A 14,423-nucleotide genomic window follows, 5' to 3' on the forward strand; every position below is an offset into this window, starting at 1 on the left:
GTGTGAGAGATATGATTGACAGTCAGCATTGACGGCGACGTGACAGCGGATGACTGAGTCTATTTGAACTTGGCTGGCGCGTCCCGGTGAAGAACGGTGTCGCTCTCGGTAGACAGCAGAGCAGCGAGTCACTTCCTATCAGTCCCCATTCAGATGTTTAAGATACGGGTCCCATCGGTCGACAGACCCCAAACCCATCAGTCAGGAACACCTCTTCATGTCATCTTTACATCTTGCACCTCATCTCCTGTGACAGAAGACGTGTGGACCTGAGTATGTCACCGTCGTTGACCTCCGGGGGGTTTTTTTTTTTTAACTTGGGAGAATAAACCTCTAGACAATATCGGTAGTCTAGTCAACCTGAGCACTGTGCCCAGCGTCACACGCTGACCAACGAGAGGTAATCTGGCACACCTTCAGCCTTCAGATGATTGAAATGTCTTTGTGTTGATACGAGGGTTTGTCAGATGACTGACAACGTATGGTGTTGTTGAACATGAAGTGTCAGAGACGTCTCTCGTCTGGATAAACCCGGTTTTACGTCGAACAGTCATTTTTTAGATGTACAGCGTAAAGTTGATCGTTCCAGAATCGATCGCTTTTGCCACCCTGCATGGCCGAGGAGAGGAGAAGTTCTCTCCAGAACTTCCTACCGGTTCTTAACCATTAGGGGGGAAATCCAAAGTTAGCTAATTCAATATAATACTCCTCTCTGGTGGTGGAGGAGCTTCAGCATGGAGCAGGTGGTGTGTGTGGAGTATTATATAAGGCCTGCGCTTAGCCTCTGACCAGGCTTTCAACTACATTATCTTTCCCCGTGAGTCTCCCGGTCTTTCAACTACATTATCTTTCCTCGTGAGTCTCCCGGTCTTTCAACTACATTATCTTTCCTCGTGAGTCTCCCGGTCTTTCAACTACATTATCTTTCCTCGTGAGTCTCCCGGTCTTTCAACTACATTATCTTTCCACGTGATTCTCCCGGTCTTTCAACTACATTATCTTTCCACGTGATTCTCCCGGTCTTTCAACTACATTATCTTTCCACGTGATTCTCCCGGTCTTTCAACTACATTATCTTTCCTTGTGAGTCTCCCGGTCTTTCAACTACATTATCTTTCCACGTGATTCTCCCGGTCTTTCAACTACATTATCTTTCCTCGTGAGTCTCCCGGTCTTTCAACTACATTATCTTTCCTCGTGATTCTCCCGGTCTTTCAACATTATCTTGATTGGTCCAGTTGCATTAGATGTTGCTCTACAGCCCAACTGTTGTTTTTAGCTTATTATTTTACTATATTAAAACATTTTTATAATGTGTCTGTCCGATAGGGGGCGATGGCCTCGTACACCGCAATGTTTTCTGGGTACATAATCACGATAGGACAATGGTTGACATTGGGGGTGTACCTGTGGGTGTGGGGGTGTACCTGTGGGGGGGTGTGTGTGTGTACTGACTGTTAATGTTGTCTCCTCTCAGTTGAAGATGAAGATCACAGACTTTGAGAACAGGAGGAGCTTTAAGTCCATATGGCTCAACAGCCAATACAGAGAAGAGGTAACATCACACCCCCCCTCCCTCCCTGTTTACATTACAGTAAAGAGACAACATTTCATTTATTCTCCAGCTTTTTGAAAAATATGTTTCCTGAGGCGACAGAACAGAGTGTCATATTTTTTATTTGAGTGTATGTTCATATGTTTTACTGTTTTAGAAATGAAAGCACTTTATGTATCTAGTATCATGTATTAAAATAGTCTAAGGTTTATTATTTGGTCCCATATACCTAGCATGCAATGACTACATCCATCAAGCTTGTGACTACCAACTAGTTGCATGAATTTGCGGTATGTGGTGCCCAATAGAAATGAAGGGTAAATAATATTTTGACATTTTGGAGTCATTTTTATTGTAAATAAGAATAGAATGTTTCTAAACACTTCTACATTAATGTGGATGCTACCATGGTTACAGATAGACCTGAATGAATCATGAATAATAATGATCATACCGCCTGTTATTGGTTATGGTGGGGGGCGGGGCCTGATCATACCGCCTGTTATTGGTTATGGTGGGGGGCGGGGCCTGATCATACCCCCCTGTTATTGGTTATGGTGGGGGGGTGGGGCCTGATCATACCGCCCTGTTATTGGTTATGATGGGGGGCGGGGCCTGATCATACCGCCTGTTATTGGTTATGGTGGGGGGGCGGGGCCTGATCATACTGCCCTGTTATTGGTTATGGTGGGGGGTGGGGCCTGATCATACTGCCTGTTATTGGTTATGGTGGGGGGCGGGGCCTGATCATACCCCCCTGTTATTGGTTATGGTGGGGGGGCGGGGCCTGATCATACTGCCCTGTTATTGGTTATGATGGGGGGTGGGGCCTGATCATACCGCCCTGTTGTTGGTTATGGTGGGGGGGCGGGGCCTGATCATACTGCCCTGTTATTGGTTATGGTGGGGGGTGGGGCCTGATCATACCGCCCTGTTATTGGTTATGGTGGGGGGTGGGGCCTGATCATACCGCCCTGTTGTTGGTTATGGTGGGGGGTGGGGCCTGATCATACCGCCCTGTTATTGGTTATGGTGGGGGGTGGGGCCTGATCATACCGCCCTGTTATTGGTAGTAGTGGGGGGCGGGGCCTGATCATACCGCCCTGTTATTGGTAGTAGTGGGGGGCGGGGCCTGATCATACCGCCCTGTTATTGGTTAGGATGGGGGGCGGGGCCTGAACATACCGCCCTGTTATTGGTGGTAGTGTGGGGCGGGGCATGAACATACCGCCCTGTTATTGGTGGTAGTGTGGGGCGGGGCCTGATCATACCGCCCTGTTATTGGTGGTAGTGTGGGGCGGGGCATGATCATACCGCCCTGTTATTGGTAGTAGTGTGGGGCGGGGCCTGATCATACCGCCCTGTTATTGGTAGTAGTGGGGGGCGGGGCCTGATCTTTTAATGTTACACCAAAACAAGCTGCAAATGTATCTGACACGTTTAGAGTCACAAGCTTGATCTATTCATTGCGTGCTAGAAATATGGACCAAACACTAAACCTTTCACTATTTTAATACACCCAAGTGAATTTTGTCTCAATACTTATGACGTCTTCAAAAGGGGGAAACTAGATGTAGAAAGTGTATAAATTAAATAAACATGTTCATGAAAATACCCTCAAATAACAGTTAACATTCTGTACTGTCACCTCGTATGAAAAATGTTATCTCACTCAGGCTTTCTAACCTTTTGACCCTGATGATGATGATGAATAAATGATTTTCGTAACTAACTCGCTCCCTCCAGGAGATCACTCTCTACCCAGATAAACACGGCTGTGTCAGGGACCTGCTGGAGGAATGTAAAAAAGCTGTGGAGCTCTCCGACAAAGGCTCAGAGAAGCTCCGGTAAGCAGAGAGACTGTCACCACTGTGCTGCCCTCTGGTGGTCAGGCCTGTATTACACCCAGGGGTTCTTCAATGGTATTATTATACCTCTAGTGGTCAGGCCTGTATTACACCCGGGTGTTCTTCATGGTCAGGCCTGTATTACACCCTGGGGTTCTTCATGGTCAGGCCTGTATTACACCCTGGGGTTCTTCAATGCTATTATTAGGCATAACTGCTGCTGTTCTCTACTTTTCTCCACCCTGCCTCTAACCTCTCACTCTCCCTCACGCCCTCCCTCTCCCTCACGCCCTCCCTCTCGCCCCCTCTCTCTCTCTCGCCCCCTCTCTCTCTCCCTCTCGCCCCCTCTCTCTCTCCCTCACGCCCCCTCTCTCCCTCACGCCCCCTCTCTCTCTCTCCCGCCCTCTCTCTCTCCCTCATGCACTCTCTCTCCCCCCTCCCTCCCACTCTCTCCTCTCTTTCCCCCTCCCTCCCTCCTCCCTCTCTTTCCCCCTCCCCCTCCCTCTCTCTCCCCAGACTGTTGGAGATAGTAAGCTATAAGATCATCGGGGTTCACCAGGAGGACGAGCTGTTAGAATGTTTATCTCCCGCCGCCAGCCGTACCTTCAGAATAGAGGTACGTTCCTCCTCTTCTCCTAACCTCTTTCTGCTCTCTCTCTGCTCGCTCTCTCTCGCTCTCTCTCGCTCCACACCTTCAGAATAGAGGTACGTTCCTCCTCTCCTCCTAACCCCTCTCTCTCTCTCTAGGAACTTCCTCTGGACCAGGTAGACCTGGATAAGGACACTGAGATGTTGATTCCTGTCGCACATTTCCACAAGGAGGTCTTTGGAACGTTTGGAATCCCTTTCCTGTTGAAGATCAGACAGGTGTGTTGTCTTACTGACTGTTCTGACTGACTGGATCTGGTGGGACTGGCTGTTCTGACTGGCTGGATCTGGTGGGACTGACTGTTCTGACTGGCTGGATCTGGTGGGACTGACTGTTCTGACTGGCTGGATCTGGTGGGACTGACTGGTCTGACTGGCTGGATCTGGTGGGACTGACTGTTCTGACTGGCTGGATCTGGTGGGACTGACTGTTCTGGATCTGGTGGGACTGACTGTTCTGGATCTGGTGGGACTGACTGGTCTGACTGTTCTGGATCTGGTGGGACTGACTGTTCTGGATCTGGTGGGACTGACTGGCTGGATCTGGTGGGACTGACTGGTCTGACTGGCTGGATCTGGTGGGACTGACTGGTCTGACTGGCTGGATCTGGTGGGACTGACTGGTCTGACTGGCTGGATCTGGTGGGACTGACTGTTCTGGATCTGGTGGGACTGACTGTTCTGGATCTGGTGGGACTGACTGGTCTGACTGGCTGGATCTGGTGGGACTGACTGTTCTGACTGGATCTGGGGGGACTGAAAGCCTAATGCTGAAGCATGTCTGTCCTGCTGTCTCAGACAGAGGTGTCTAGTCTACTGTCTCAGACAGAGGTGTCTAGTCTACTGTCTCAGACAGAGGTGTCTAGTCTACTGTAGCTGATGCTGAAGCATGTCTGTCCTACTGTCTCAGACAGAGGTGTCTAGTCTACTGTCTCAGACAGAGGTGTCTAGTCTACTGTCTCAGACAGAGGTGTCTAGTCTACTGTAGCTGATGCTGAAGCATGTCTGTCCTACTGTCTCAGACAGAGGTGTCTAGTCTACTGTCTCAGACAGAGGTGTGTAGTCTACTGTAGCTGATGCTGAAGCATGTCTGTCTTGCTGTCTCAGACAGAGGTGTCTAGTCTACTGTAGCTGATGCTGAAGCATGTCTAGTCTACTGTCTCAGACAGAGGTGTCTAGTCTACTGTCTCAGACAGAGGTGTCTAGTCTACTGTCTCAGACAGAGGTGTCTAGTCTACTGTCTCAGACAGAGGTGTCTAGTCTACTGTAGCTGATGCTGAAGCATGTCTGTCCTACTGTCTCAGACAGAGGTGTCTAGTCTACTGTCTCAGACAGAGGTGTGTAGTCTACTGTAGCTGATGCTGAAGCATGTCTGTCTTGCTGTCTCAGACAGAGGTGTCTAGTCTACTGTAGCTGATGCTGAAGCATGTCTAGTCTACTGTCTCAGACAGAGGTGTCTAGTCTACTGTCTCAGACAGAGGTGTCTAGTCTACTGTCTCAGACAGAGGTGTCTAGTCTACTGTCTCAGACAGAGGTGTCTAGTCTACTGTAGCTGATGGTAAAGTTGTTCAAAGCCTCTACTTTATCACTCAGGATGGAACTTTCCACTGCTACTATTTTTGCCACGTAATGTTGTTAAAACAAGATATCTAACAAAAAGTGAATTGCTTTGCCACATTTTTTTGCAGTATTACTTTAGTGCCTTGTTTACAAACCGGATGCATGTTCATATTGTGTGCAGGCTTCCTTTTCACTACATTAGTATTGTGGATTAACAACACATGTGGCTACTGAGGAACCATTTTGGGGTTTCAGTAGAACTTTTGTATGAGTGAAGCTTGTAGTGAGATCTTTTTAATGCTTTTTAATATTCACATTTCAGTCCCCCAAACATATTTAATTTATATAAATAAGTATGTTTTTAATGTTGTTATGGGTTACCATTCCAAATAAATGTAAATATTATTTGCTCATATGTAATTTGAAAGATGAGTAAGTCTGGAGTAGATGGCGTCATTAGTGAATACATAAACTGTGGTGTGATTGGAGCTAAACGGTGTGATTTAAAAAATGTAATACTTAAGAAACTTGAGTCATCTGCATATATTAACACTTGTTTTTTTAGTCTATGATTTTGTAAACCCTTGTTATTGTTCGATCTAAACTTAAGAGAGAATTTCAATGGCCAGAACAAATACATATGGAGACAACGGACAGCCTTGTTTAACTCCTCTGGGCCGTTCAAAACTTTCTGAGAAGTTTATTTTACTGTTTTAAATCTTGGTGTTGCTGTACATGCCTTTAACCTGTTGTACATGACTTTAACCTGTTGTACATGACTTTAACCTGTTGTATAAGACTTTAACCTGTTGTACATGACATTAACCTGTTGTACATGACATTAACCTGTTGTACATGACTTTAACCTGTTGTACATGACTTTAACCTGTTGTACATGACATTAACCTGTTGTACATGACATTAACCTGTTGTACATGACATTAACCTGTTGTACATGACATTAACCTGTTGTACATGACATTAACCTGTTGTACATGACTTTAACCTGTTGTACATGACATTAACCTGTTGTACATGACATTAACCTGTTGTACATGACATTAACCTGTTGTACATGACATTAACCTGTTGTACATGACTTTAACCTGTTGTACATGACATTAACCTGTTGTACATGACTTTAACCTGTTGTACATGACTTTAACCTGTTGTACATGACTTTAACCTGTTGTACATGACATTAACCTGTTGTACATGACTTTAACCTGTTGTACATGACTTTAACCTGTTGTACATGACTTTAACCTGTTGTATAAGACTTTAACCTGTTGTACATGACTTTAACCTGTTGTACATGACTTTAACCTGTTGTATAAGAGATTCCCCAAGATTTATCAAAGGTCTTTTTTGAAGTTGTTCTTTTCGCTCTGCATTTTGTCAGGAGTTTTACATCACAGCAGTGACGTGTAAAAAGGGGCCTCCAATTTTTTATTTTTTTCCCCCCGTACTGGATCTTTATACTCACCCTCTGGGTCCTGTTTCAGTAATAATGAAATCAGACCTTATTGTTGAGTGTCTGATAATCTATCGTTTTTATAGGAGTGGTTAGAACACGCTAATAATGGATATTTGAGTAGATCAAAGGTTTGATATACAGTTGAAGTGGGAAGTTTACATACACTTAGGTTGGAGTCATTAAAACTCGCTTTTCAACCACTCCACAAATGTCTTGTTACCAAACTATAGTTCTGGCAAGTCGGTTAGGACATCTACTTTGTGCATGACAAGTAATTTTTTTCAACAATTGTTTACAGACAGACTATTTCACTTATAATTCACTGTATCACAATTCTACTGGGTCAGAAGTTTACATACACTAAATTGACTGTGCCTTTAAACAGCTTGGAGGATTGTGACACTGCTGGGTTTTTCCTGTGCGTTTGACTACCTCTTGTGTGTGTTCTCAGGGTGAGCCGTTCAGAGATGTGATGAGGAGGATTCAGAGCATGCTGGAAATCCAGGAGAAAGAGTTTGAGAAGGTCAGTACTTTCTTCCCCGTCTTCACTCCCCCCCCCCCCCCCCCCCCCCTATTTCTCCCTTCCCTCTCTCGCCTTCTCTCTCTCCTCCTCCCTCGCCATTGCTCTCTTACCAAATCAAATTTTATTTGTCACATACACATGGTTAGCAGATGTTAATGCGAGTGTAGCGAAATGCTTGTGCCTCTAGTTCCGACAATGCAGTAATAACCAACAAGTAATCTAGCTAACAATTCCAAAACTACTACCTCATAGACACAAGTGTAAGGGGATAAAGAATATGTACATAAAGATATATGAATGAGTGATGGTACAGAGCGGCATAGGCAAGATACAGTAGATGGTATCGAGTACAGTATATACATATGAGATGAGTATGTAAACAAAGTGGCAGGGTGTCCACTAACGATAAACCGAAAACTACTGACCACATTGCCCTCTTACCGAAGCTATTTTGATAATGTCGGTAATTTCGATGATTAGGCTACACAACTGCACATTTTTTGTCTTCTAAAAACCATTATTTGGTCAGTAATGTACAAATAATCTGCTTCCTGCAATGACAGTGTTTGCCCAGACCGTGGCTGCATTCCAAACACTTAAAAGACGCACCCTCTCCCCTCAGCCCTCAAATGAAATACTGCCCCCAGAGTTTCATGAGGTTAAAAGACACACCCTCTCCCCTCAGCCCTCAAATGAAATACTGCCCCCAGAGTTTCATGAGGTTAAAAGACACACCCTCTCCCCTCAGCCCTCAAATGGAATGGAAACTTAATGATTTAGGTTTTTAACTGGACCGCCCTTGCCCGGAAATTGGTCTCATCCCGCAATTGTGTTTTCAGCCACCGGTAGCTTGTGGATGCTTTATATGTGTTACAGCCAATTATGATTGCATGTCTACTTATATTAACGTTATATAATTATTAGACACCTACTGTAGGATAGCTAGCAAATTAATTAGCTAACTAACGTTAGCCTGCCTACTGTAGGATAGCTAGCAAATTAATTAGCTAACTAACGTTAGCCTGCCTACTGTAGGATAGCTAGCAAATTAATTAGCTAACTAACGTTAGCCTGCCTACTGTAGGATAGCTAGCAAATTAATTAGCTAACTAACGTTAGCCTGCCTACTGTAGGATAGCTAGCAAATTAATTAGCTAACTAACGTTAGCCTGCCTACTGTAGGATAGCTAGCAAATTAATTAGCTAACTAACGTTAGCCTGCCTACTGTAGGATAGCTAGCAAATTAATTAGCTAACTAACGTTAGCCTGCCTACTGTAGGATAGCTAGCAAATTAATTAGCTAACTAACGTTAGCCTGCCTAGCTGGAACTTCTGAATAAGTTTTATTTCTACCATTTCCAAATGCGAACCAAACAGAAACCTCATTACTTTTACGAGACGTGTTTGATGTTTTTTTACTTAAACTTGTATGTTGACTTCTCCGTATTGACGGTGAGGTTAAAGTTTCGGCTGACTTTCCTTAGCGGGGATGTACAACCTTGGTGAATTGAGGGTACCGTAGACAAGGGTGTCTTTTATGAGTCTGAAACCCAGCCCCGTGTTTCTCTGCTGGCTCCCACTCCCACTTAGCACGCAGAGTGAAGGGAGAGTTTTGATACACACAAGCAATACTGACAGTTGAGCGACGTTTTGAAATGGAGTTGTTAAAAACGCCTACTGTTTTCTGTTGTTAAAAACGAGTCGTTTCAGATTACATCCATCAGCCATCTATAGCCTAGCCGCTATGATGCTACATCCATCAGCCATCTATAGCCTAGCCGCTATGCTGCTACATCCATCAGCCATCTATAGCCTAGCCGCTATGCTGCTACATCTATCAGCCATCTATAGCCTAGCCGCTATGCTGCTACATCCATCAGCCATCTATAGCCTAGCCGCTATGCTACTACATCCATCAGCCATCTATAGCCTAGCCGCTATGCTGCTACATCCATCAGCCATCTATAGCCTTGCCGCTATGCTGCTACATCCATCAGCCATCTATAGCCTTGCCGCTATGCTACTACATCCGTCAGCCATCTATAGCCTAGCCGCTATGCTACTACATCCATCAGCCATCTATAGCCTAGCCGCTATGCTGCTACATCCATCAGCCATCTATAGCCTTGCTGCTACATCCATCAGCCATTTATAGCCTAGCCGCTATGCTGCTACATCCATCAGCCATCTATAGCCTAGCCGCTATGATACTATATGTTACTGTTGTCAAAAACGAGTCGTTTCAGCTTTGTGAGTAATAACAATTATTTGTCAACTGTCAATAGAGAGGAAATACCGCTACTTTACTGGCAGAGTATGTCACTGAGATATATAAGGAGGAGTATAAACCCCTAACTGACCTGTTGAGTGATGAGCAGTTATAACCAGGAGGGAGGAGTAGTTATAACCAGGAGGGAGGAGTATAAACCCCTTACTGACCTGTTGCGTGATGAGCAGTTATAACCAGGAGGGAGGAGTATAAACCCCTTACTGACCTGTTGAGTGATGAGCAGTTATAACCAGGAGGGAGGAGTATAAACCCCTTACTGACCTGTTATAACCATGAGGGAGGAGTATAAACCCCTTACTGAATACTCACTGTGTTCTTTGTTTGTCTGCAGTTCAAGTTTGCGATAGTGATGATGGGCCGGCATCAGTACCTCACTGAGGATGAGTACGAGGTCAACCTGAAAGACTTCCAGCCACAGCCAGGTACAGTACTACCAACTACTAGTTTTGCACGGTATGCCAACACTTTGGTACTCTTTTGAACACTAGAACATGAAAAACTGTTCGGTACCACAATTTCTGTTACTTTCGGGACTTCTTGTCCAATGTGGTGTACGGATTGAGAGGATCCAGTCTGTCTCTTCTCTAGGGGGCGGTAGCTAGCCAGGCTACTTGTCTTCTCTAGGGGGCAGTAGCTAGCCAGGCTACTTGTCTTCTCTAGGGGGCAGTAGCTAGCCAGGCTACTTGTCTTCTCTAGGGGGCGGTAGCTAGCCAGGCTACTTGTCTTCTCTTGGGGGCGGTAGCTAGCCAGGCTACTTGTCTTCTCTAGGGGGCAGTAGCTAGCCAGGCTACTTGTCTTCTCTAGCTAGCCAGGCTACTTGTCTTCTCTAGGTAGCTAGCCAGGCTGCCTGTCTTCTCTAGGGGGGGCGGTAGCTAGCCAGGCTGCCTGTCTTCTATAGGGGGCGGTAGCTAGCCAGGCTACTTGTCTTCTCTAGGGAGCGGTAGCTAGCCAGGCTACTTGTCTTCTCTAGGGGGGGGCGGTAGCTAGACAGGCTGCCTGTCTTCTCTAGGGGGGGCGGTAGCTAGCCAGGCTGCCTGTCTTCTCTAGGGGGGGCGGTAGCTAGCCAGGCTGCCTGTCTTCTCTAGGGGGGGCGGTAGCTAGCCAGGCTGCCTGTCTTCTATAGGGGGCGGTAGCTAGCCAGGCTACTTGTCTTCTATAGGGGGCGGTAGCTAGCCAGGCTACTTGTCTTCTCTAGGGGGGGCGGTAGCTAGCCAGGCTGCCTGTCTTCTCTAGGGGCGGTAGCTAGCCAGGCTGTGCTTGTGCATGTAGCTGACACACACTACTACTAACTACCTCTGCCACTTCTACTACCAACTACCGCTGCCACTTCTACTACTAACTACCGCTGCCACTACTACTACTAACTACCGCTGCCACTTCTACTACCAACTACCGCTGCCACTTCTACTACTAACTACCGCTGCCACTACTACTACTAACTACCACTGCCACTACTACTACTACTAACTACCACTGCCACTACTACTACCAACTACCGCTGCCACTTCTACTACTAACTACCACTGCCACTACTACTACCAACTACCGCTGCCACTTCTACTACTAACTACCGCTGCCACTACTACTACTACCAACTACCGCTGCCACTACTACTACCAACTACCGCTGCCACTTCTACTACCAACTACCGCTGCCACTACTACTACTAACTACCGCTGCCACTTCTACTACCAACTACCGCTGCCACTACTACTACTAACTACCGCTGCCACTACTACTACCAACTACCGCTGCCACTTCTACTACCAACTACCGCTGCCACTTCTACTACCAACTACCGCTGCCACTACTACTACTAACTACCGCTGCCACTTCTACTACCAACTACCGCTGCCACTACTACTACTAACTACCGCTGCCACTACTACTACTAACTACCGCTGCCACTACTACTACTAACTACCGCTGCCACTACTACTACTACTAACTACCGCTGCCACTACTACTACTACTAACTACCGCTGCCACTACTACTACTACTAACTACCGCTGCCACTACTACTACTACTAACTACCGCTGCCACTACTACTACTACTAACTACCGCTGCCACTACTACTACTACTAACTACCGCTGCCACTACTACTACTACTAACTACCGCTGCCACTACTACTACTAACTACCGCTGCCACTACTACTACTAACTACCGCTGCCACTACTACTACTAACTACCGCTGCCACTACTACTACTAACTACCGCTGCCACTACTACTACTAACTACCGCTGCCACTACTACTACCAACTACCGCTGCCACTTCTACTACTAACTACCGCTGCCACTTCTACTACCAACTACCGCCGCCACTACTACTACCAACTACCGCCGCCACTTCTACTACTAACTACCGCTGCCACTACTACTACTACTAACTACCGCTGCCACTTCTACTACTAACTACCGCTGCCACTACTACTACCAACTACCGCTGCCACTTCTACTACCAACTACCGCTGCCACTTCTACTACCAACTACCGCTGCCACTACTACTACCAACTACCGCTGCCACTACTACTACCAACTACCGCTGCCACTACTACTACCAACTACCGCTGCCACTTCTACTACCAACTACCGCTGCCACTTCTACTACTAACTACCGCTGCCACTTCTACTACCAACTACCGCTGCCACTACTACTACTAACTACCGCTGCCACTACTACTACTAACTACCGCTGCCACTACTACTACTAACTACCGCTGCCACTACTACTACTAACTACCGCTGCCACTTCTACTACTAACTACCGCTGCCACTTCTACTACCAACTACCGCTGCCACTACTACTACCAACTACCGCTGCCACTTCTACTACTAACTACCGCTGCCACTTCTACTACCAACTACCGCTGCCACTTCTACTACTAACTACCGCTGCCACTTCTACTACCAACTACCGCTGCCACTACTACTACTACCAACTACCGCTGCCACTTCTACTACTAACTACCGCTGCCACTTCTACTACCAACTACCGCTGCCACTTCTACTACTAACTACCGCTGCCACTTCTACTACCAACTACCGCTGCCACTTCTACTACCAACTACCGCTGCCACTACTACTACCAACTACCGCTGCCACTACTACTACTAACTACCGCTGCCACTTCTACTACCAACTACCGCTGCCACTACTACTACTAACTACCGCTGCCACTACTACTACCAACTACCGCTGCCACTTCTACTACCAACTACCGCTGCCACTTCTACTACCAACTACCGCTGCCACTACTACTACTAACTACCGCTGCCACTTCTACTACCAACTACCGCTGCCACTACTACTACTAACTACCGCTGCCACTACTACTACTAACTACCGCTGCCACTACTACTACTAACTACCGCTGCCACTACTACTACTAACTACCGCTGCCACTACTACTACTACTAACTACCCGTGCCACTACTACTACTACTAACTACCGCTGCCACTACTACTACTACTAACTACCGCTGCCACTACTACTACTACTAACTACCGCTGCCACTACTACTACTAACTACCGCTGCCACTACTACTACTACTAACTACCGCTGCCACTACTACTACTACTACTAACTACCGCTGCCACTACTACTACTACTAACTACCGCTGCCACTACTACTACTAACTACCGCTGCCACTACTACTACTACTAACTACCGCTGCCACTACTACTACTAACTACCGCTGCCACTACTACTACTACTAACTACCGCTGCCACTTCTACTACTACTAACTACCGCTGCCACTACTACTACTACTAACTACCGCTGCCACTTCTACTACCAACTACCGCTGCCACTACTACTACCAACTACCGCCGCCACTTCTACTACTAACTACCGCTGCCACTACTACTACTACTAACTACCGCTGCCACTTCTACTACCAACTACCGCTGCCACTTCTACTACTAACTACCGCTGCCACTACTACTACCAACTACCGCTGCCACTTCTACTACCAACTACCGCTGCCACTACTACTACCAACTACCGCTGCCACTACTACTACCAACTACCGCTGCCACTTCTACTAACTACCGCTGCCACTACTACTACCAACTACCGCTGCCACTTCTACTAACTACCGCTGCCACTACTACTACCAACTACCGCTGCCACTTCTACTACCAACTACCGCTGCCACTTCTACTACTAACTACCTCTGCCACTACTACTACCAACTACCGCTGCCACTACTACTACCAACTACCGCCGCCACTTCTACTACTAACTACCGCTGCCACTACTACTACTACTAACTACCGCAGCCACTTCTACTACCAACTACCGCTGCCACTTCTACTACCAACTACCGCTGCCACTTCTACCACTAACTACCGCTGCCACTACTACTACCAACTACTGCTGCCACTTCTACTACCAACTACCGCTGCCACTTCTACTACCAACTACCGCTGCCACTTCTACTACCAACTACCGCTGCCACTTCTACTACCAACTACCGCTGCCACTTCTACTACCAACTACCGCTGCCACT

The 14,423-nt window shown here is 46.7% G+C and overlaps 1 protein-coding gene across 2 annotated transcripts in view; it reads left to right on the forward strand.

The window, feature by feature from the left end:
• Positions 1-14,423, forward strand: part of LOC110539061 (ubiquitin carboxyl-terminal hydrolase 7) — a 77,688-nt gene that overhangs the window by 55,707 nt on the left and 7,558 nt on the right. For both annotated transcript variants that reach the window (XM_036942137.1, XM_036942138.1), the window contains exons 25-30: positions 1,478-1,555; positions 3,302-3,402; positions 3,919-4,018; positions 4,150-4,269; positions 7,539-7,610; positions 10,233-10,323. In XM_036942137.1, coding sequence (XP_036798032.1) covers positions 1,478-1,555; positions 3,302-3,402; positions 3,919-4,018; positions 4,150-4,269; positions 7,539-7,610; positions 10,233-10,323 — 562 coding nt within the window. The remainder of the gene's footprint in view (positions 1-1,477; positions 1,556-3,301; positions 3,403-3,918; positions 4,019-4,149; positions 4,270-7,538; positions 7,611-10,232; positions 10,324-14,423) is intronic.

This window comes from Oncorhynchus mykiss, chromosome 13 (assembly GCF_013265735.2).
Source record: "Oncorhynchus mykiss isolate Arlee chromosome 13, USDA_OmykA_1.1, whole genome shotgun sequence".
NCBI lineage: Eukaryota > Metazoa > Chordata > Actinopteri > Salmoniformes > Salmonidae > Oncorhynchus > Oncorhynchus mykiss.